The 20,930-nt window shown below is 43.9% G+C and overlaps 1 protein-coding gene across 1 annotated transcript in view; it reads right to left on the bottom strand.

Moving 5' to 3' along the window:
- Positions 1-20,930, bottom strand: part of pdhx (pyruvate dehydrogenase complex component X) — a 49,478-nt gene that overhangs the window by 8,725 nt on the left and 19,823 nt on the right. The window contains exons 4-7 of the mRNA XM_083654308.1: positions 18,153-18,346; positions 17,058-17,156; positions 5,145-5,313; positions 3,282-3,429 (exon numbers count right to left, since the gene is read on the bottom strand). Of these exons, the coding sequence (XP_083510434.1) occupies positions 3,282-3,429; positions 5,145-5,313; positions 17,058-17,156; positions 18,153-18,346 (610 nt within the window). The remainder of the gene's footprint in view (positions 1-3,281; positions 3,430-5,144; positions 5,314-17,057; positions 17,157-18,152; positions 18,347-20,930) is intronic.

Genomic DNA, 20,930 nt, shown 5'->3' with positions numbered 1-20,930 from the left:
CATGTCACACTCTCTTCACTTTTATTCACATGATTACCACCCACTTTCAGGCATGTTTTACATCATTACCACCCACTTTCAGGCATGTTTTACATCATTACCACCCACTTTCAGGCATGTTTTAATTGCACTTTCTGCTTTCCTTTAACTACTGAGTGTCATTTCGCAGACAGTATTCAACAGTGTGCTGGTGAAATCAAAGGAAAGCATCAACGCCAAAAGGTAGGAGCATCCATTTGACATGCTTTTAACCAGAAAGAAATGATTACCCCCGGCTGTGCAGATATGAATACACAGAGGAACTACAGTATGAATGAAAATAGATTCCCTTTTGCTTGTAGAATGAGTAGTCATGTGAAAACAGGGTTTTTCCTGGATCAGAATGAGCCTTTGGGGGATGACTATGCAGGACAGTAAAACGATTTCAGACGGACAAGCCCGTCTGACAAGCCCCCGTAAAAACACGATTTCAGACGGACAAGCCCGTCTGACAAGCCCCCGTAAAAACACGATTTCAGACGGACAAGCCCGTCTTTTATTGTCACACGGTTACACATCAACACATGCACGGAGGGCCACAAACACACACATGCTGACGGTGGCCGGTGAAATTTGTCCTCTGCATTTAACCCATCCTGGCTTTGTCCTTTCCTCCGGGGGGCAGGCCAGGAGCAGTGGTCGCTTTCTCGTACAGCGCCCGGGGACCGACTTCGGATGTTGTCGTCACTGGTCGGATGACGATGACGATCTGATCTTCTGCATGTTTTTAATGGGGGGGGGGTTATATACGGAGGAGCCCCCCTGGGGGAGCACGGGGAGAACATGCAAACTCCACACAGACAGAAAGGCCCTTACGACGAGATACCCCACCTGGGCAGTAGGCACTGAAGATATGGGTAAGCATGATCGCTCCGCATAAAGACTGAACTTATTCAGCAATGTGTTTTTAAAGCACCCCAAGTTTCAGACTTCAAGTCATTTACCATTACATTACCAGCTCAGTGGCCTTGTGGTTTGAGTGTCCGCCCTGAGACTGGAAGGTTGTGAGTTCGATCCCCCGGGTAAAAAAAACTATTTTGGGGGAAACCCAATCAGATCATCGGAAAAACCCTGATCCAAAACTTGTCTGAGAATTTCCTAACAAACGGTTTCATGAGAACTTCAGCAAAGTGTTTCTTGGTTCCTGAAGCGTTTCCAGCTGGCAGTCAGCATTCCATTAGTCAATTGATCACGTGTTCCAGGCTATGTGTACACGACACGTGACCTGATACGGCACCTACATATAGAGTACATGCGTGTGTAGGTGTCATATCAGGGTCTTATCTGATACATGTTGTGACGTGTGGTGTGGCTCGAGTACAGATCTGATTCAACTAAACATCCGTAACGGGAGATAACTAGGGCTGAACGATTTTGAAAAAATATCTAATTGCGATTATTTTGACTGATATTGCAATTGCTATACGATTTGCCATATTAGAGGGAGTGATCATTTTTACAGCATTATTCTAATTTTCATTACCAAACATTAAAATGATTACGGTGTGATTTTTGTGACGATGTATATTAAACAAAGATGTTTTCTGAAGTCTAGATTATGATATGTAGGCCAGGCTGTGTAGGCTTGACAATATTTACTTTCAAAATGGTATTTTGACACACATTTCACCTTTAACAAATACTGTGCCTCCTGTGATTTGGGGGGGGGGTAAGGGGGAGGATTGCAGTAACCCATATTCTGATTTAGATAACATTTGGATTAATTGTTCAGCCCTATTGATAATGATAACACACACAACATAATCACTCTCACCTTTCCTTAAACATCCTAGATGGGTTTCTATAGGCGCTCAGGCTAAATAACACAGGGAGGGAGGGGGGGCAGGGGGTGGTGGGGGGCATCCATTTGCCACGCTTTGAGGCAGAAAGAAATGATTCCCCTGGCTGAGCACATGTGTACAGAGAAGCCATTAATGCAAAGAGTTTCCTCTATGTGGAAGAGACAGTCATGTGAAAACCCTGAAATCCAAACTGTCACAGAAAAAGATTCCCTCCAAATCTTGGTGTTCGATACTGAATGAAGGAACAAGTTAATAACAACAATAATAATAATAATCTATGTATGTGTGTGTGTTTAATGCATAGTGCCAATGTGTACGCACACACCGAGCAATCTATTAGGAACCCCTGTACACCTCATTATGCATGCAATTATCCATTCAGCCAATCATGTGACAGCAGTGCAAATGTGCAATGGATACTGTACAATCCTGCAGATACAGGTCAGCAGCTTCAGTTCATGTTCACATCGAGCATCAGAATGGGGAAACCATGTGACCTCGGTAACCTTCACCGTGGCATGGCGTGCTGCCAGATGGGCTGGTTTGAGTCATTCTGAAACTGCTGATCTCATGGGATTTTTTTCACACACACAACAGTCTCGATTTACACAGAATAGAGAGGCAAAGTGAACGTCACTTCCTGCTTCAGCACTGTACCGGAGATTTCCTTCCGCAATTTATTTTCCAACAGGAGAGATCGCATAAGATTTCACTCGGACCAAAACTTAAAAAAATTAGGGGTTTAAAGAAAATGTTTTTTTTCTGATGTTGTTTTTTTTTACTTTTGGTCCAAGTGAAATGTGCTAGGGTCTCTCCCGATTCTAAATATAGCTCAACCGTTTGGTTTGACCAAGTAAAACCATTTTTACAAGCATTTTACGAAATGTCTATGGAAATATAAATGGCGGATAAAAACCCCTGGTACAGTGCTGAAGCGGGAAGTGACGCTCCACTTTGGCTCTCTATTGTCTGGAAAAAAACACAAACAAAACTCAACTCAACTAAAAAACCTCCAGTGAGCCGCGGTTCTGCAGATGGAAAAACACTGTTGATGAGAGCAGTCAGAGGAGAATGGCTGGACTGGTTGATGAGAGAGCAGTCAGAGGAGAATGGCTGGACTGGTTGGAGCTGACAGAAAGGCTACAGTAACTCAGATAACCCCTTTACAACTGTGGTGAGCAGAAAAGCATCTCTCAGAATGCACAACACGTCCAACCTTGAGGTGGATCTCACGTTGCTAGCCGACAACTCCTAACCACACCTGGCTCAGTTTCAATCTCAACTGCTTTTCTTTCAAGTGGTTCACTGTTTACCTTTTGCCTGTTAAATTCCATTCTACGTCAACCAGTATTAGTGTGGTGCTCCTAACGAAGTACTGGGTGAGTGTATTTAACATGCACAGCACATACAATGGAATCCTCCCAAGTGGTGAACCTTTACCTTGGGCCAGGCTTTTGCGGAGCTGCATGACAGCAGCCATGTCACAGTCGACGGTGGCATAAGCGTGGGGGATGGTGGTCTTGGACTGAGTCAGTCTTTGAGCGATCACACGGCGGACATTAGAGGCTGGGATCTCTGTGAAAGTGCCCTGAGGGAGAAAAACGGGGAGAAAAGGACATGATGAGAGAGGACAGGGAAAGGACAGGGGACAAGAAAGGAGACATGGTCATTTCGTCACTGTCCACATTAACATTGCTGGACACCATGAGGGCTCAGTTGCCATCAATAACTCCATTACTGGAATATCTGCTTTCACCAAGGCTTAGTAGAGTCTGAAGATGAGATACTGAATTTGTGGGGGGGAAAATCAAACAAACAAAAAAACAATATTGACACACTTATTCCAATGAATTCATAACTGATTAGGATCAGGGTCCAACATTAGCACAAGCCAAACGCTTGTACAATATGGAAGTGGCTTCCCTCATCAGCCAAAACAAACAAACAATGGTCATCTATTGAGTGGCTGGTCAAATTTAAACATTCACTAGCCTTTTGACCTATGGACAAAAGAAGGTAATTTTGGACCCTGATTAGGATTGATCTTGTTCAAACAAAAGACAGGATAATTGTAAGGTGTGTATTTGGGGTTAGCAGCACTCAGCCTAGGAAATCAATAGGCCTTATTTTACAACTGGCAAATCCACCAATCTATAGGCTGTTACACACCAAGAGCGATGCCAATATACAGCACGAAATTGCGATGCAAATTTTGACCCACCTGTCAACCACAGCAGCAGATACGTCGGAAGCGAATTTCTGAAAAATCGACCTTGGTTCAAAAAAATAAACACCGCAGTAACGCTCAGCAAAACTTTGCCGTTGGTATGCACGGTTGCCTTGACTGATATAGGTTCAGAAAATATTATTGATGTGCGAATTAATCACATGAAAAAAATGCTTGCGGTGTGCAAGGACCTTTAGAGTAAAAATGGTGCAAAAAATAATGTTACCTAGAATCAATATGGGAATGTAAACAACCTAAACAACAGTCTTCTGACCTCTATCCATGTTTCTGTAGCAGTTGAGGTACAAGATGATTTTGGGGTAGTGTCTCTTATCTTTGGTGGTTAAGAAGCTTTTGGTGTTCCATACCCATACCAAAGGAAATGGAGCTATCAGAAGGTATTGATCGCACAACTGGAAGGCTATGACACAAGAGGATGTCAACAGGAACAGCCTTAATGACCTTTAACCTTTACTGGCTATTTTCACAGCACTTTCTATTAATGGAAGAGGATTTTGCACGTGACCATGCAATTCCTCTACTTACTACACAAAAAAATTTACTGTTTACTTTTACTTTTACATTTACTACTGTTTATTTTATGCTATGTGTGTTCTGTGAGCGAGCTACTGTAACTTGTCCCAATTTCCCCCCGGGGATCATTAAAGTCTTTCTGATTCTGATTCTGAGTTGGGTAGGGCAAAGTGAAAATAAGAGAGCAAGAATGAAAGTGAGTAAAAGAGCGTGAGAGAGTGACAGAGGGAGAGAGAGAACGAGAGCGATGGTAGTAAGAGAAAGAGATAGTGCGTAACAGGTCAGCCCTGTGGGAGCACAGTGAGTCACAACCTTTAGGAGGCCCTGTCTCCATCCATCTCCTCACAAACCAACCAGGCTTGAAGAGTTAGAAGCACTCAGCCCTACCGCTGGCCCTGACATGATTCTCCCAGATGATGATGAATTCGACTATCTGTCAGAGAAGGCATTACAATATGTCAAATCCAGCACTTGACTACGAGATGGACAATGTTGTGTGTGTGTACGTGTACGTGTCATAGGGTGAAGTATTGTTTGCTCACCGGTGCTCCTGGCTTCCCTGGTACAGAGAGTGGCGGTATGTTGGGTCTGCTGCCTGGGGGGGGTGGTGGGACAGCTGCCGGGCTCGGGACAGGACTCGGGGCAGCTGGGGCGGTCATAGCTGGGGCTGCTTTGGGTGTAGGGGATGTCTTCAAAAGGTTCAGTACATCTCTGCAAAAGTCAGAGGGGGGGGGGACACGAGGGACATTAGTAACAGCAAGGAGGTAAAAAACAATAACAATCATGTTTAATGTCAGGCTATTTCTCCTGGCTGTGTATAGGCGTCACTTGTAGTCTTTGTTGTTGTAAGTTTAAGGAAAGCATGCATGATGTACTTTTTATCCCAGAGTAAACATGACTAACTCTGGACTTCAGCTTGTGACTGGGCCCATTGATATGTACCATGCTACCCCCCCCCTCTAAATATACCTAAATATACTCTTTATGGCATTCGTTACTACCGAACATGCTTCAAAAGTAAACACACAGGAACACTGACCGCAGAACTCAGGCAAATATTACACATGGATAAGCTGTTGCTGTTTGAATAATCAGATCTAAATGTTCCATCACAAACATTGATGTGGGAGAGCATGCAGCATGTCCTAAGTGCTTGTGGTTTGTGGTTTGGAGTCACTCTTTTTCTGTCTGTTTTGTTGGGGCTCATGTTGAAATGCACATGTAAACTGGTTGGAGAGCTCACTGCCAAATTTTCAGCACCATTGTTTGCCATTTCCATTTTAAATTTCTGACAACACAATGCATCCATCCCTGCTCCATCACAGGCTCAATATTTCCACCACATTAACCCAGCAAAAGGAGCAGCATCAAAACCAGTGAACCCAGCAATTGGGCCATTCATATACGTTAACCCAGCAACTCTTGGTGTGTTGACTAAGTTACTAATGTTATAGCTAACCCTTCTTCTGCCAGACTAACATCATGAAATGCTATCACACACATTATGCTAATAGATATGATCGCTATTCACAATGTCCCGGTCGCGGCTCGCTCCCTGGCCGGCAGGTGGCTCTCTCCCCGCGGCCGGGAAGGGGCAGTCTGCCCTGCTCTGGGGCTGGGCTGGGCGCGGTGAACCAGCCAGCAAGAATACAGTGCACGGTGCTGCTGTATTTACTTACATTACTAGAAATATTGCATGCTCATTTCTAGCTTTGCGTGCTCATTTGTAGCGCCACGTGCTTCACACTCAACTGCAGTTGAGCAATCGTGCGCTACAAGCGCCATGCAGGGCGGAACCCCTTATTATAGTAGTGACATAGTGTTTGTAACATAGACTTTTATTGAAATGTGCCTGGTAAATATGTCACAATATGGACGTTAGATACTCTCGCAATGCCGGTTCCGTCTGTCTATGCAGCGTGGCATGGAAGCCAGGCTGTTTGACTGCGTCTTCTTTACACTCACTTTGTAGCAATTTATATGATTTTCTCTGTGTGTTGACATTCTGCTGTTGCAAATTGTTAATAACAAGACGTGAAAAGTAATACGTGTAATTTTAAAGAATAAGTGGCATAAACCAAACTGTTCATTAGACGTCTGTCTGGGGAAAGTAAAATAAGTTGGAATTTACTCTCAGCTACATCAATATTCTCTTACAGTACGTGAGCAGAGTGCCATTGCTGAGTGGAAAGCTGAATCACATATCTCTTTTTGTGACTGACACCATGTAGTACTGATCTGTTTGTCACAGCATAACACTTTTCTTCAGCAGCACGGCATGTATGAACTGTATAGACTCTGCTACAGCTGGATGCTGCATGTTATAGGGTGATCAGAAGAAAAGTGTACAGATACTGTTGGCCTTTGACATCTTTTCCTTATACCTCTACATTATCTCTCAATTTTTTTAACCTCGATACTCTAGTAGTAGCTTGGAGACAAAAGGATAACTCCTGATAACAATCATCAGACTTGGACGTGTGTGCGCGCGCGCCTGCGTGTGTGTGTGTCTAGGAGACAGAGAGGTAACTCTCGGTTATCCTCTGTGCCCCAGTGGAGGATTGTCATGAGAACCACTTGTCACAAACAAATAGCACAAACAAGGAGACCAGGATCAGGGGCATGTCATTCCCAAATGGTGAGCTGGGCCGTTCACATTGATGAGCAGTAATGAAATGAACACAGGACCAGACTTACACTGTTAAGATCCACACGTTTGAGCTGTTCCCATTCAGACTTGCCGCAATTTAATTGAATGCAATGAGGATTTGGGACGTGCCTTTCCTCGCACACAAGTTGATTCAAAACCTTGGCTTCTTTGTCCTTCCAAATTGGCACGGTGGAAAACATTGGCCCATTGAATCCTTTGGTTTTCATATCTTTGTCCTGAGAGGCATTGCCTTTAAATAACGTTCACCTTTAATTAGTTTTTCATTCAGATGGCAGAGCACAAAGATTGAATTGGCAATGTGCCCGTGGGACATTAATTGGATAAAAACTAATAAAAGATACGTTACAAAATGTGAAATAAGTTTCACCAGTTGCAATGTTTTTGCCTATAAGAAATCAAGAAGAACATATTCTTTTAATTATTAATGTCAAAAGTAAGTTTTACATAATGAGTTAAGTTTCTCTATAACAGCTTTCTACTCAATTCACCAACAAGCCACTCTCCAATTACAGACAGTATTTGTTGCATTTCAACTTTGTTTAAGCACTTCATGTCTGCCTCACATCAAATGGAATGTTGTTTTCCTATTGCTATAAATCCATTCTTAGACACTCGCTGTGTACACTAGTACGGTATATAGATATTAAGATTCTGATGATCACATGTGTACACTAGTATATAGATATTAAGATTATGATGATCACGTGTGTACACTAGTATATAGATATTAAGATTCTGATGATCACATGTGTACACTAGTATATAGATATTAAGATTATTTGGTTCATCATTACAATGAAATGTCGTCGTGGCAGGCAGCGAGAGACAGAGGCCTGAGATTTGCGATAACATCCCTGTCTGGCTGACACAGCAGCACCTGATGCCAGGCTGGAAAGAGTGCATGTTACCTGGAGTGATACGGGAGGGATTCAGCCATGTGATCTGGCTCTGCAAATCATCGCTCAAAGGATAGCACACATCAGTGATCCAAGCCCTATCCATGTGCAAACACTGGATGCACATGGCATCTCTTCATCCCAGCACATTGAACGTATTTTTTGGCACCCACTGTCTACGTGCTCCGGGAGTGCTGTATCTTGATGCTTCCTTAAAAATTCGACAAACTTTGCGTGGGAGATGAAGCTGTGCATGAGTGTGTATAACTAACAGTATTATGTGTAAAAGCACATTCCAAGCATTCAATTAAACGTTTAGTGTGTACCGAGTCTGAGATTATTATTATTATTATTACTGTGAATAAGGGCTCGATATTGGAAACTAGGCAATATTTGACTAACATACTTTTCAGATAACAACTATGTGCGGGAGGTATGTACTGGTTTATTGTGATTGGAACGTTACTGAAGATGTAAGGCGATTTGAGTGGAGCCTGCAACTCCCTATCGGGGTGCTCGAGACTCAGCATGAAGAATGAATGCTGAGTCTCGCATCGAGGCTAGTTTTAGTCCAACTTGTACGTCATTGTACAATTTGTGATTTGGCAGAGTGGTGGCATCTGGATGCAGGCGGAGACAATTTGTGCACGGCTGCCTCTCTTCACCAGGAGGAGTCTGGCAGGGGTCTCACTCTCCACCCAGACATACAACCTTCCCTCCCCAGGGCTCAGCACAGCTCATCAGAGTCCTCTCCACAGCTTCCACTATGTGCCTGTGCACAGAGGAGATCTCATCCCAGATGATCAGCCTGGCAGACAGGATGAGCTTGACCAGGTGACTGTGGGTCTTGATGTTGCACACAGTCTTGTGAGGAAGGTGTAGTTTCCCTCCACGTACTATGTGCTATTTAATTATCTTAAATTGGAACCCATTGCAGGTGATCGATCAGAATCATAAAGATGTCTTTATGGTGAGAATGATGCCTTGATTTACATGTTCTTCAAGTGTACATCTTGTAGCAGGTTGTGTATGCTCATGCTCATGTCCAACTCCAGGGTTACAGCTGCACATTTGGCCCACGGGGCTAAGTGGCCCCATTGACTTAGGCCGCATTTAGACTGTCTGGTACAAGTGACCCAATTCAGATTTTTTTGCTGATATGTGGCACAGATCAGCTATGTATTATGAACGTGTAAGCCTTTTATTATGAACGTAAAAAAGCACATGGAATCGGGTATTCTCAGATCCGATTCAGGCCTTAATCATAAGTGGAAATAAATCAGATATGAAACGGATATCTGCCAATGCGACAGTGGACAAATGGGATATTAGATTAGATTAGATTTAACTTTATTGTCGGACAAAGTCAAAAATGTGTCTTGCATTCCCCTATAATATCTATATTTCTATAATATTCCTGTAGGGACTTGTGCTGCACAGTCTGTGCTACTCAGTACTCAATGAGTTTATAGTTACTTGCTTGCGTACTTAACCAAACCCTCATGTACACATGCGGGTTGTTTCAAGTGTTAAGCATGTGTAAACACACAGGTATCGGATATGGGTCACTTCTAAAAGTAGATGTAAGCAGAAGGTAAAAAACAAACAAAAAACAAGCCAAAAAAAAAAAGGATATAAGGCACAAAACCGGTTCTGGGCATCAAGACCTATAGTGTAAATGCAGCCTAAGACTACTGTACCGTGGGGTGCATTCACACTAAACTGCCTGTGACTGGTATCTTTTTAGAGATACAGAGTGGTCTCTGTATGTGAGAACAGCTCCACTTTTGAGAGGAAACCACAATGAGATAACCGCTTTTTTGTGAGCTGACCAATCGCAACAAAGAAGAGGCGGGGAAGGAAGCCGAGAGTTTATGACTATGAGAGTTTATGACCTAACCGTAACCCAACAACCAGCATGGAAATGGAGACTGCACCAATTGAAAAGTTAGTAACTGTAGTAATTGTTACTCGATTCATAAATCAGTCTCCTGACTAGATCCTTGCTGATGTTGTATTCAAATCTCATGTGTACATCACTTTGGATAAAAGTGTCTGCCAAATGGGAAACTGGCATTGAGTCAGTATGGAGCACATTGGCTGTATCGCAGGAGTTTCTGATAAGTGTTTGAGATTTGGACATACGTTACGTTTACACATTTTGGCAGACGGTTATAATGGAAACAAATAAATACAGATTGCATGAGTCACTTTTTCAAATGATCAGCACAAAATGTGGATGAGGCAGCACTATTACTACCAAAAGCAACATAATGTGTATGTGCCCTTAAGCAAATCTGCACAGCACTGAATCGGGCCCAGAGTCAGGAGATGCAGAGTCAGTAAAAAGTGCAACCTAGGAGTCAGAAAAAACAAGACCCATACATGAACCTGCAAAATCATCTCATTTTATAATGAGACGGACGGGTTCCGCGATGCACAGTTGCTCAACTGCGCATGCTCAGAACGGCGTGCGAAGCGTGGCGCGCAAATCAACGTGCAATATTTCTAGTTAGTTATCTTGATCAGTCTGAGGACCAGCCATCACAGATGGATGGAAAACGAAAATAAAAACGGAATGCAATCATTAGTTTCACCAAATGTCCCTTAATCGTAGTTGAGGTGCCTTGTCAAACATCCTGGCACGGCGTAGCGCTTCTGCTCAAAGGCACGCCGACGTCTTTGATGAATTCCACACTTGAACAGATCATTCCATAGATCACTGGAGGAGTCTGCTCCACCTCCAGTGTACAGGAAGAAATGAGGATCATTAGACGCCCACTGAAATGATATCAATTGATTGCCCTGTTGTTAGCCATGCTAGGATACATTTCTCTATATTAGGTTTATTCCATGTGACACAATGAATAGTTCCCCACATATTTTGCTACGTCTGCTGCGGTGAAGTCAACACAGAGAAACAACAGAGAAAGCGATGATATAATTTGGGGCAGGATACCGCAGAGTGCAGCACTGAGTATTGATATCTACAGGGATAATAGAACAGCGATGGGGGAGGGGAATCATAACGGACTGAGGGGTCTGCCCTAGTTTTCTGTGTGTGTGTGTGTGTAGTCGTTAATTGTGTGCTTTGCAGGGAAAGTGGTGGTGGTGGGGGGAGCAGGTATCAGGTGCGTCTCCTCTCTCTGAGCTCTCTAGTTCCAGTTCAGTGCACTGCGCGCCCCTCCTATCCACATGCATCCAGTCTTTTGTCTGGACCAGCTGCCCCTGACCTCACCATGCAGACAGGAGAAGTCTGGGCCCCACGGCACTTTTCTTCCTGTCCCTTTGCGAGCCGTTTTCCCCCCTGTTTTGCGCACTCGTTTCCTCTCTTTCTCTCTTTGTTAGGAGTTGTTGTTTCTGGAGGGATCGGGGCTATTTGGAAGCCTCCCAGCTAACGTGAAGGAAAACATTGAATATTTGATCATTATAGACCACCGTAGGTCATAGGTCATAGGTGGGCATCACGTAAAACAAAGGATGGTACATGTCCCCGCATAGTGCCTTGGCCACTTTGCATGGGGAGCCAAATTAACAAAGAAAAGACAAACAGTCAGTGACAGAGTGTATCTGTCATGGCTCCTCAACTCTTCTATTCTGTTATTGACTGAGAGGTTAGTTGTGAATGTTAATCTGCAAGCATGTTGCTCCGCCTCCTACTCCAGCAAAAAGAGGGAAGGGCAAGCAATCCAAATGAACAAAAAGTGAATATGAGATTAAACAAGATTTCAATTAATTCACTGACAATCTCATAATAACTGAATATAGCTCTATAGAAAATGAAAGAGGAGGAGATTTGAAAAGGTAATTCAACGCTTGGTCATTCAATCAAAATGTGCCTTTTTTTTTTTTTTGCAACAATGTGTAAAGAATAACACCCCCAATAAATTCCCTTTAAACAAACGGAGTGTTTGTGACATCAAATGAGAGGGAGCTGAGCCAGTGAAGTCAGCAGCAGTGTAGAGCAGCCGCTTGGCGGTGACATTACAGATCGCTTTTGTGTAGCTGGCTGGCTGATCTCTTCTCACAGGAGGCATGTGGCTTTCACACCCACCATTTACACTCCTACTGACAGCCAAGGCAAAGCCCCTGAAAGACTGGGAGGTGCTGACTAGAATATTAACAAGGGAGAGAGGTGCTGCACACGCGCGCGCGCACGCACGCACGCACACACACACACACACACACACACACACACACACACACACACACACACACACACACAATAAAACCAAGTACCATACGCACACAGACACGTATAAACACACTCTCAGTCTGCTATCCCAGACTCTACACTGCCATCTAGGACAGGCTAAGACGGGAGAGAGGGAGCTGTCGTTATGAAAGGTGTGCCCGTCGTGCATTGGGCTGCATTAAGCGTTCTTTTACTCACATGGGGTGGGGGTGGGGGGGTACAATGATTGGACCTATTGACATGATAACTGATGTAAGGAAACAATGTTGCCAAGGACAATATTCCTGGAGCCTGTGATGCCGTATGGCCTTACTCTAATTGTTCACTCTGATTGAGGGATGAAGTTGAAGTTTGTGATACAGCACTGCCCTCGTGCTGCATGGACACAGCTATGATACAGCACTGCCCTCGTGCTGCATGGACACAGCTATGGGTTTCTGCACAATTCCATGCTTTTTTCAGAACAAAAGCCAGACTTTGGGCATACCTGTCATTGTTAGGCATAATTTGATCAGATGCAGCTGGTATTAGGAGGAAAAGTGCGTTTAGACAGGAAGATATAATTATTGAGAAAATATATATTCACTCCAGTGTTTCCCACAGGATTTTGAGAATTTGGGGTGGGGCCCGCAGACCCCCTAGGGGGGTGCGGGGGCATTCCCACCCCGCGATATTTTTTTAAACATTTTAAAGTAAAATGCATGAATTTGGTGTACTTTGAGAAAGCTTAAGAGCAAAATTAAAAGGCTAGATCTATGAAGAACATGTCATCATTACTGTGCTGTGGGTTTACAATGACAAACTAAATTTCTCCCTATAGGTCAGGGATACTCAACTTGCTTTGCCACTTTCGTGAAATGATAGAAGGCGAGGGGCCAGTTAATAAACAAACAATATACATTTTTCTGTAGCGGATTGTAGGTTTTTGGGGTGTCAGCCGGAGTTTAGGCTGACAGTGTTGTGCACACCGGATAGTTAGTTAGGTTAAGTTAGTTGGGTTAAGTACATACATAAGTGCCTGGGTAGCGAGCAGATGGCGGTATTTGACAATTTAGCAGCTAAATCATAGATTATTGAAAGATATTCCATATTCCAGACTGAAATGCTATAACAGAAGTATTGGCCAGAATGACATGAACATTTATTGGACACTTATTCAGTGGGTATCTTGCCTGTTGCGTTCAGGTGCACTGTAAAAAAAAAATAAAAAAAAAAAATATTTGTCAACATCTTATTGTGGTGGTCAAAATATTATTGTGGCGGCCCGCCACAAATTCCTTTATGTATGGGAAACACTGCACTCACTTTTTATTATTATTATTTTTTTTTACTTGATTTGCTGTTAATAATTGTGCACTGTGACCGGTTGGATCTTATTTTTCTCACCATTTATGATTTTACTTGGTAATATTTTATTTTGTATTTCTCTATGCTCTTTTCTTTTTATGTAAAGCACTTTGAATTGCCTCCGTCTATGAAATGTCATGTGCTATACAAATAAACTTGCCTTGCCTTCTGAACGAATGTCTGTGTTGTCAACATGTCATGGAAAATAACCTCTACATGTAGCCTCTAACCTCGACTCTTTGACAGAAAGAGAGCTCCCTCGTCTCTTTTGTCAGTGTATGTGAGTCACAGAACATAATACTTTGACTCAATTGCTACAGCGGGACAAAATAATGGAGAGAGGAGCGTTTGATGTCTAAACTGTCACGCAGCACCAAAGAGCATCTCTTCATATTCAATATTCAAGACGCCTAGACACCAACAAACAGACATGCAATCATGAGGGGTACAGTAAGTAACTATAGGGCATATGATATGCCATGTTTCAATAAGTGTCTAGTGTGTTTCATACATGTCCTAAATCCATTACATAATGAATAACCTTGCCTCAGCCTGTGGGAAAATAAAGACAGACAGACCCTAGAGGCGTGAACCACAGTGAGGTACATGTATAGTCATTAAAACTCAGTCATCACTGTGTTAGCGTTTGCCTGTTAGCTATCCTTGCTATTTATGAGCGTGATAGTGATGGGGAGAAAAAAACAAGGGTAGAGAGGGAGAAAAATGAGAAGGCATCTCCCTGTAACCAGTTCCTTTCTGTGTATTATGCAACATCCGATGGTGTCATGGCTTAGGCGACCACAGTGTTTATCATCCAGGATCATGTCCTATGTGGGGCCTCAGGAGGGAACAGGGGCACCACTTCCCTAGGCCTCAGTCTTATCTGATGTGCTACAGGACAAGTGCAGGGGAATTCTGCTTATTCTGGTCTCGCTTGAAGACGGTAAGGATATGTTAACAAATCTTCTCACCAAAAAACATCCCAACATAATAATAATGTCAGTTATTAGAGAGGCTGGGTCATTAGAACAAGGTTCAGATGATAAAGATTGGATATTTCTTCTAATATTATTTTGGACATCAGATTTGATATTTCTTCTACTATTATGTTGGACATCATATTTTATACAATTGTTTTATTGGAAGGCTTGACGACATTGTGCATACTCGTGATGGTCACTCCGTTTATGTTCCTGAGGATTTGCATGCAGGGCACTGAGCTGCTCCGAAGAGAAGAGCCAAGTCACACAAGCAGCTTTCATCCTCAAGCTTGCTAATGTCTGTTCGCTTCCTGGCCATAAAATGGGAAATGTCTTTGCACGTCTCACAGAATCTGCATAGTGCTTTTTCCACGGCTTGGCTAGCACACTGTACGGAATGGCACATCTTTGAATTTAGAAAGGTCTCTTGGCAAGTGAGAGACACGTAGGTTTTTCTTTGTCTTCGGTTTTAAATCTTTTGAGCTAATAGCTAGCAGTTTATGCACCACCTCGATGTGAGAAGTGCACATGCACGTACCCGCTAGCTACCAGAAGTGAATGAACACAAAGCACGTGCTGTATAGAGTAGGGATGCACATTTTAATCAATTTGCGTAATCGATTAATTGGTCATGCCAACAATTAATTAATCGATTAAAAATGATGTAAGAAAACAACTTTTGACATACAAAATAGAAAATGCACAATGCATTTTCTTTTACACGTCTTTAGGCCTTCTTAACAAGTAATCAACCAACCTTAATCACCCAACCAATCTTCCTGCATTAGCTGTCATTATGCTTGTAGACATACTGCAATTAATACTGCCTTTTTGGGTGTAATTCTCCCACACTGGACTTTTTGCCTGCTTGCTTGGCTTTCTTCTTCCTCTGTATAAGCGGTGAATGTTAAATTTCGCCCTTGTGCTGTTAAATCATTTCAGCAAAAAAAGAAAAATAGCACATAACCTACATTGTCCATTCATCTTTTAATATATGTTTGATCAATCAAATACTTAACGGCTATTAATCAATTGTCAATCATTAATCTCTCGAGACAGACTTTCGACTTGCATCGAAAATCTGTCGGCAAGCTCCATGAAAAGCTGTGCAACAGCGCTCGCAGGGTGCAGGCTCGCAGGGTGCAGGCTCGCAGGGTGCAGGCTCGCAGGGTGCAGGCTCGCATGCTGTGTAGCCAAAACGTACTGTTTTCAGCGTGTAGCAAGTTGCTACTTGTTACTAGCAGCAATGAGCTAGAGTTGTTATTGTTGTTTCATAGCGACGGAGGGATTTGAGAGCGACACGCAGGGAGGGGAAAGGAAATCCATAAATGGTCAGAGCCGGTCGGTTGGAGCCAATGGCAGAGCTTACAGGGAGCGGAAAGGGATTTTCTTACGCTGCCGACGGAGCCTCTTGAGTTCCGTTTGCACACACATGAAACGAGCCTGCTGCCCCCAGAGGTTACACAACAATTTTTCTTTGTTTGTTTGTTTAACCGATGGGTTTCCAGATTGATTAATCATTAACATCCCGAACAGAGAGGGTCTGAATTAGGGGAATAGTACACATCTCAACTGCAGCACCACCTTGTGATTGGGGCTGATTAGATCGGTGGATCTTTGCATAGAAATCTTGCCTATAGTGCTTTATATTTGCCCTTGTCATAATACAAGCACTTGCAAGGTATGTATTAAGAGGAAAGGTATGTGGGAATTTCTGTCATTACCACCAAGGAGGTTATGTTTTCAGTGCCGTTTGTCCGTCTGTTAGCAGGATTACGGAAAAACTACTGGGCCGATTTTCAAGAAACCTCGTGGAAGTTGTGGGCCCAGGAAGAACCAATTAAACTTTGGTTGATAGCTCCCATTTTCCTTTTCACACACACACACACACACACACACACACACACACACACACACACACACACACACACCATATGGGCTTGGTTTCTATGGTCACCAGTGGGTCCTGGAGACTGGGTTGCCATGGCGACAGCAGTGGCTTAATGAGATTCCACAGCAGGTTGTGAGATGAGTAACAAGAGCGTTCCATCAGGTCCCTGCTGACAGCAGGTAGCCATTAGAGCTGTGTGTGTTTTCACAGGGGTTTGTGGTGAGAATGCACCCATATAACAGGATTAAAGCACCTGCAATCTTAACCACTTCTCAGTCACACTCTTTCACATACTGCTTTCACCCACATTTCAATTTTCATTCACACTGCCAGTGCCTACTCCATGTTTCTGCCTGGCTTTGCTCTGATTTTCATCTCCTTCTCTCGGAGATACTGTGATACTAACTTAGGGTGATCACAGTTGGTCCCTTCAAATAGCCCCGACAAAGACGACAACCCATAGATCTATACTCACTCCTTGGTGATAAGTCCCCTTGGCCCAGTGGGTGTGGCCAATTTGGGGTCCAGACCATGGGTGTCCAGGATGTGTCTTGCTGCTGGGCTGAGACGTAACCTGGACAAGCAAGAGGAAGTGAGGGAAAAAAAAGAAAGATTTTATGGTAATTCCCGTTTGAATTCAAAGTACTCATATGTTCAAATTAGAAATGGCTAAAAATAGTATGTGGTTGCATAGCGGCCGCTTTTGTTTTGAAGGCTAAACGTCCAAACCGGAACTCTTATTATTTGGTCATTGAACGGAGCTTTAGCGGTCTCTCTCTCTTTCAAGATTCAAGATATTGTCACTCGGTTGTACAATTATGCACGCGTGAAATTATTGTGCTGGGGGGCTCCATTACAAGACATAGGTAGGTACAAAGTCACAACAATTATTATGATTATTTTCAGTCTCTTTCACTATGAACGGTCCTGGGCGGAAACAGGCAACCGGCAGCTGGAAACAGGGAGGGAGGGTGTCATGGAAGCGCCCGCGGTCTCACCAGGAAACTCGGGAATAATCGTGATATGAAATTTTCATACCGTTTCATCCCTAGTCCATTCCGGCACTATATCTGTCTCATAATAATCACCTTATTACAGTCCATTCCCGCACTATATGTCTCATAATAATCACCTTGCTGGCTGCACAACACATCAAACCTTTTGGCCCTGTTCAGTTCATGTAGCCATTGTTTAAATGTGAACATGTGGACGGGCTCAGCGTAAAATGTGTTGGCATATCAAATAGGCCCTGCTTTGTTTTGTGGCTGCTTCTTTGTTTACGACATTGTGTTTATTGTGGCAACAGTGCGAGACAGGATCTTACAGGGTTTGAAGTGTGCATCTTACTCAGCATATTGTGTGGGATGCTGGTGGCCAAGCCCTGACTGGACAAGTAGAAATCAGCGTGGTATGAAAACCCTCTTCTCACTGCAGAGGTTCTATGGCAAATGTGTGAATGTTGTTGCTTGTTGATTACCTCCTAGAGCTAGTTGTCATTGTAATGACTGATATTGACATTTTGATATTAATTGACTGATGTTCGAAAAGAAGAGACACACACAACACTTACGGTCCTGAGGGGGCTGGTGTTGGTGGCGGTGGAGGAGGAGGGGCGGCAGGAGTTGCTGCCTGGGCAGCAGGCGACACTGGGGAGGGAGCTGCTGCTTCTGGAGGGGGGATCTCCACCTGCTTCCAGTCCTGCCCTTCCTCCACCATGAGGGCAATGAGAGTGCCCAGGGGCACGCTGCGACTGCCCTCCTCCATCTGTAGAGGTGATGAGAGAGGCACATATACAGTGAGCGGGGACATCGGCAAAACTGGTTCATTCACAAGAGCAAGTGAAATCACGAGAAGAAAAGGAAACCTATTTTCCTTGGGTGCCTGTGCTGTGAAGCACTTTGCAGGAAACAGGAACAATCTAATGAAGGGCCAAGGGAAGAAAGAACAGAAGATGAAAATGGTTAAAGTGATGTTTGAGTGAATCAACATTGTTCATTCTTCTCGTTTGTTTGGGTAATTCAGTGGCCTCGATGCCTTTAAGAAGTGTGTTAGTTGAAATGATGAACACCTTTTGACAGTCCATTCATTAAGGCTACTTCCATTGGGAGCTCTTGGACGGCCGCAGCGCCTCCTCAATTCACTTAATTTGCTCCCTCTTGACCAACCACACAACATCAGCTACTGTCTCTAATGGAGTGCACTGGATGTGTTACTGCTCTCCACAGCCATCAAGCATTGATTCATTCTCTCATTCTGTAGCCATCCAAAGCCATTCCAAGTCTTCCTCTAGCCACTTCAAGCTGTGCTGCTAGGTGTTGCTCCTCAGTCAATATTGATTATTTCTAACCCAAAGCCCAGGCACAATAGACAGGGTAGGGCTGCTGCACTTCATCTATTTTCAAAAGGTATCCACTTAGTGAGCTGCCAAAGGTGAAGCTCCATCTAAGGAGAGAGAGAGGTAGAAAGGTAGAAGGAAAGGAGGAGGAAGAAAAACATCAGATGCTTGCTGAGCTGTTGAGTTCAATCATCAGCTCCAGTTTTTTAATGATCAGCCAAATCAAAGAACATGATATAATGCCAAGATATGGCACAATGGTCCAGTTTGAATATAGTGTTTTAAGGCAGTAGTTTGGATAGAGACCTATCAGTAGGAATGTGGGGTTGCCACTCCAGCGGGCTTTCAAATCAAAGCAACGCTCCAATAAATGTATCATCTCCACCTAACCAGAAAGAGCAGCAGCATATAAGAACACCTGCGCTCACTGGTAGAGAGAGCAGCAACTCCAGTCTGTTTCACTGCAGCTCACAGTAGGACTCTTCGTCCTGTACCTTTTATTTTTATTTTATTTAACCTTTATTTAACCAGGTAAGTCATTAAAAACAAATTCTTATTTACAATGGTGACCTGGCACAGAGATGTGTAGGGAAGACTCCATAGATAGACTATAGTCCTGTACCTGGGACACAGAGATGTGTAGGGAAGTCTCCATAGACTATAGTCCTGTACCTGGGACACAGAGACGTGTAGGGAAGTCTGAGTCTCCATAGACTATAGTCCTGTACCTAGGACACAGAGACGTGTAGGGAAGTATCCATAGACTATAGTCCTGTACCTGGGACACAGAGAAGTGTAGGGAAGTATCCATAGACTATAGTCCTGTACCTGGGACACAGAGACATGTAGGGAAGTCTCCATAGACTATAGCTAGCAAAGACCTGTACCTGGGACACAGAGACATGTAGGGAAGTCTCCATAGACTACAGGAAAGATATTAGTCCTGTACCTGGGACACAAAGACATGTAGGGAAGTCTCCATAGACTACAGCAAAGATATTAGTCCTGTACCTGGGACACAGAGACATGTAGGGAAGTCTCCATAGACTACAGCAAAGATATTAGTCCTGTACCTGGGACACAGAGACATGTAGGGAAGTCTCCATAGACTACAGCAAGTCAAGTTTATTTATATAGCCCTAATTCACAAGCATGTCTCAGAGGGCTTCACAGATAAGTATGTCTAGCTGATTCTAGCTAACACACAGTAACAAGAATATACAGAATAAAGATAACATTTGAACATTTGAAGAAAGCAGGAGAGTGGAGGAGGGAGGGAGAGGGAGGAGGGAGGAGAGGGGGGAGGTGGGGAGAAAATAGGAAATGTGGAGGAGGAGAGAACAGAGGAGGAGAGATGAGGGTGCAGGGGAGGGAGAGCCAGGGTAGGGATAGGGTCTAGGGTTGGGGGAGGGGAGGGAGTAGGATACGGGCCCGGATTAGGGCGAGGGTGGGGAGAAATGGGAAATGTGGAGGAGGAGAGAACAGAGAAGGAGAGGGTGCAGGGGAGGGAGAGCAGGGGGAATGTGAGAGGGAGGAGAGGGCAGAGAGGAGGAGAGAACAGAGAAGGAGAGGTGGGAGGGCGCAGGGGAAGGAGAGCAGTGGGAATGTGAGAGAGGGGAGAGGACAGAGAGGAGGAGAGAACAGAGAAGGAGAGGTGGAAGGGTACAGGGGAGGTAGAGTAGAGGTAGGGTCTAGGGTGGAGGGAGGGAGTAGGATACGGGCCCGGATTAGGGCAGCAAAGATATTAGTCCTGTACCTGGGACACAGAGACATGTAGGGAAGTCTCCATAGATTATAGTCCTGTACCTGGGACACAGAGACGTGTAGGGAAGTATCCATAGACTATAGTCCTGTACCTGGGACACAGAGACGTGTAGGGAAGTCTCCATAGACTATAGCTAGCAAAGACCTGTACCTGGGACACAGAGACATGTAGGGAAGTCTCCATAGACTACAGGAAAGATATTAGTCCTGTACCTGGGACACAGATGTGTAGGGAAGTCTCCATAGACT

The sequence above is a fragment of the Poromitra crassiceps genome, assembly GCF_964638095.1.
Source record: "Poromitra crassiceps genome assembly, chromosome: 18".
In the NCBI taxonomy this organism is placed as follows: domain Eukaryota; kingdom Metazoa; phylum Chordata; class Actinopteri; order Beryciformes; family Melamphaidae; genus Poromitra; species Poromitra crassiceps.
Note: the sequence above shows the minus strand (reverse complement) of the source record. Positions and strands in the feature narration are given on the sequence as shown.